This window comes from Rhinopithecus bieti, unplaced genomic scaffold (assembly GCF_001698545.2).
Source record: "Rhinopithecus bieti isolate Rb0 unplaced genomic scaffold, ASM169854v2 scaffold_23996, whole genome shotgun sequence".
Classification (NCBI taxonomy): Eukaryota; Metazoa; Chordata; class Mammalia; order Primates; family Cercopithecidae; genus Rhinopithecus; species Rhinopithecus bieti.
Window position 1 is genome coordinate 1 of NW_016851633.1, and position 1,856 is coordinate 1,856.

The 1,856-nt window shown below is 55.3% G+C and overlaps 1 protein-coding gene across 1 annotated transcript; it reads right to left on the reverse strand.

Moving 5' to 3' along the window:
• Positions 1-1,850, reverse strand: ARL4C (ARF like GTPase 4C). The gene has a single exon (XM_017866274.1). The coding sequence runs from the start codon at positions 1,757-1,759 to the stop codon at positions 1,181-1,183; it is 579 nt and encodes a 192-aa protein (XP_017721763.1). The 5' UTR covers positions 1,760-1,850; the 3' UTR covers positions 1-1,180.
• Between the last annotated feature and the right edge of the window lie 6 nt (positions 1,851-1,856).

Here is a 1,856-nt window from a genome sequence, read left to right on the forward strand (position 1 = left end):
ATGTCTGAAAACCCATCATCACACGGTTAGTATTACAAGACATCCCTTGGTTAAAAAAAAAAATACCATCTTGCAATTCAGCACACATCTGCAGCTGGTGTGCTCATCCAAACCAATCAGTAGGCTAAGAGAATTTAAAATTCCATACATATGAGTCTAGGTATTAATGCCGATTACACAGTACAGAGGGAGGTCCCTATATCCACACATACACACCCCATCCAGCATTTACACCAAAAGCCTTACCCTTTAAACACCTTTAACTATCCTGCAAACAGTAAATGCATCATTGGCCACCACCTCCAATAGTTCGTCTTTTTTTTTTTTTTTTTTTTTTTTTTTTTTTTTTTAATTTTATTGGTCTCTTTGTGTGATAATGACCTACACATGGATAGGGTCCAAACCATCTGGAAGATGTCTGATTCCAGGCTGAAAAGCAGTTCTCAACAACACTGGTCTTCTGCAGCCACCACAAAGCACCAGGAAAAGGGCATCTCCGCAGCCATCCCCAGCCAGGCCAGCACAGCTCTCCGTGCCCGCTGCACCGTCCCAGGCAGTCCTCTGATGACCCAAACCATCACCTCCTTTGGGCCCAGAGCAGGACAAATGAAATTTCAACAGGGGCCTGCCCTGTGACCGAAAATTACTCAGCTTCACAGCCTCTGAATGCAAGGAGAGATGGTCCCCCAAGAGCCAACATGCCCCCCAGGTGGGTACGCCCAGGGTTCTGGGAAATGCATACCTCAGGTAACTCACAGGTGCGATCCCCCAGTGGGGGCGGGGCAGCCTGAACTTCTGGCCCTGCAGGAGTAGGAAGAAATCGCTTTTGTCTCTCCAACAATTGAGCCTTCCAACTGGGACTGGGAGGGCGGATAGCAGGACCGGCACTTCCACTCCCCACCACCGTCTCCCGACCCCTTCAGTAGCTCTGGCGTTCAGACAAAAGGTCCCCTGAGCTGGGGGTGGGGGGCAGGTCGAGAGCAGGCCGGGAAACCAGCCTTCGCAGCTCCTTAAGTCACCAGTCCTGCATTTGGGTGCAGAGATTCCGTTTTAAAAATTCGAAGCATCGCTTTGGTTCGCTGTCTTTGTTCGCGGGCGCGGATTCTCGCTCATCCATCCATCCATCCATCCATTCATTCATTCTTGACGCACTCGCTCGCTCCCCGGTCGCTCCGGCTCATTACCGCTTCTTCTTCTGCTTGAGGGACTTCCTGCGTTTCAGGATCATCTCATAGAGCTTGTCCATGCCCTCGGTGAGGCCCTCGCCGATGATGGCGCACGCCGGCTGGACGTGGTAGGTGGTGGCCGGGATGAGCTCGTGCAGCGCCAGCTGCTTCTCGATCTCGGCCACCGGCAGCGACTTGGGCAGGTCTTGCTTGTTGGCGATGACCAGCAGCGGCGTGCCCTGGTTCTCGGCGAACTTGGTCACCTTGTGCAGCTCCGTCTTGGCCTCCTCCAGCCGGTCCACGTCCACCGAATCCACCACGTAGATGATGCCGTCCGTGCAACGGCTGTAGGACTTCCACAGCGGCCGCAGCTTCTCCTGGCCGCCCACGTCCCAGAAGTGGCAGCTGATGCCCTTGGCCGTGCCGTTGCTCAGCTTGATCTTCTCGGTGTTGAAGCCGATGGTGGGCACAGTGTTCACGAACTCGTTGAACTTGAGCCGGTAGAGCACAGTGGTCTTGCCGGCCGAGTCCAAGCCCAACATGACGATATGCAGGGACTGAAAGGCCGAGATGTTGGAGGAGATGTTGCCCATGGCTCCTGGCTGCGGCGCCGGCCACTGCGGCTGCGGTGGGAGGGCGCCGCCCCCCGAGCAGTCACGGGCCCAACGCAGCCGGTCGCACCTGGGCCCC

Bases quoted from the DNA above. Each gene is read 5' to 3' on its own strand.
- ARL4C (XM_017866274.1), bottom strand. From the start codon at position 1,759: ATGGGCAACATCTCCTCCAACATCTCGGCCTTTCAGTCCCTGCATATC.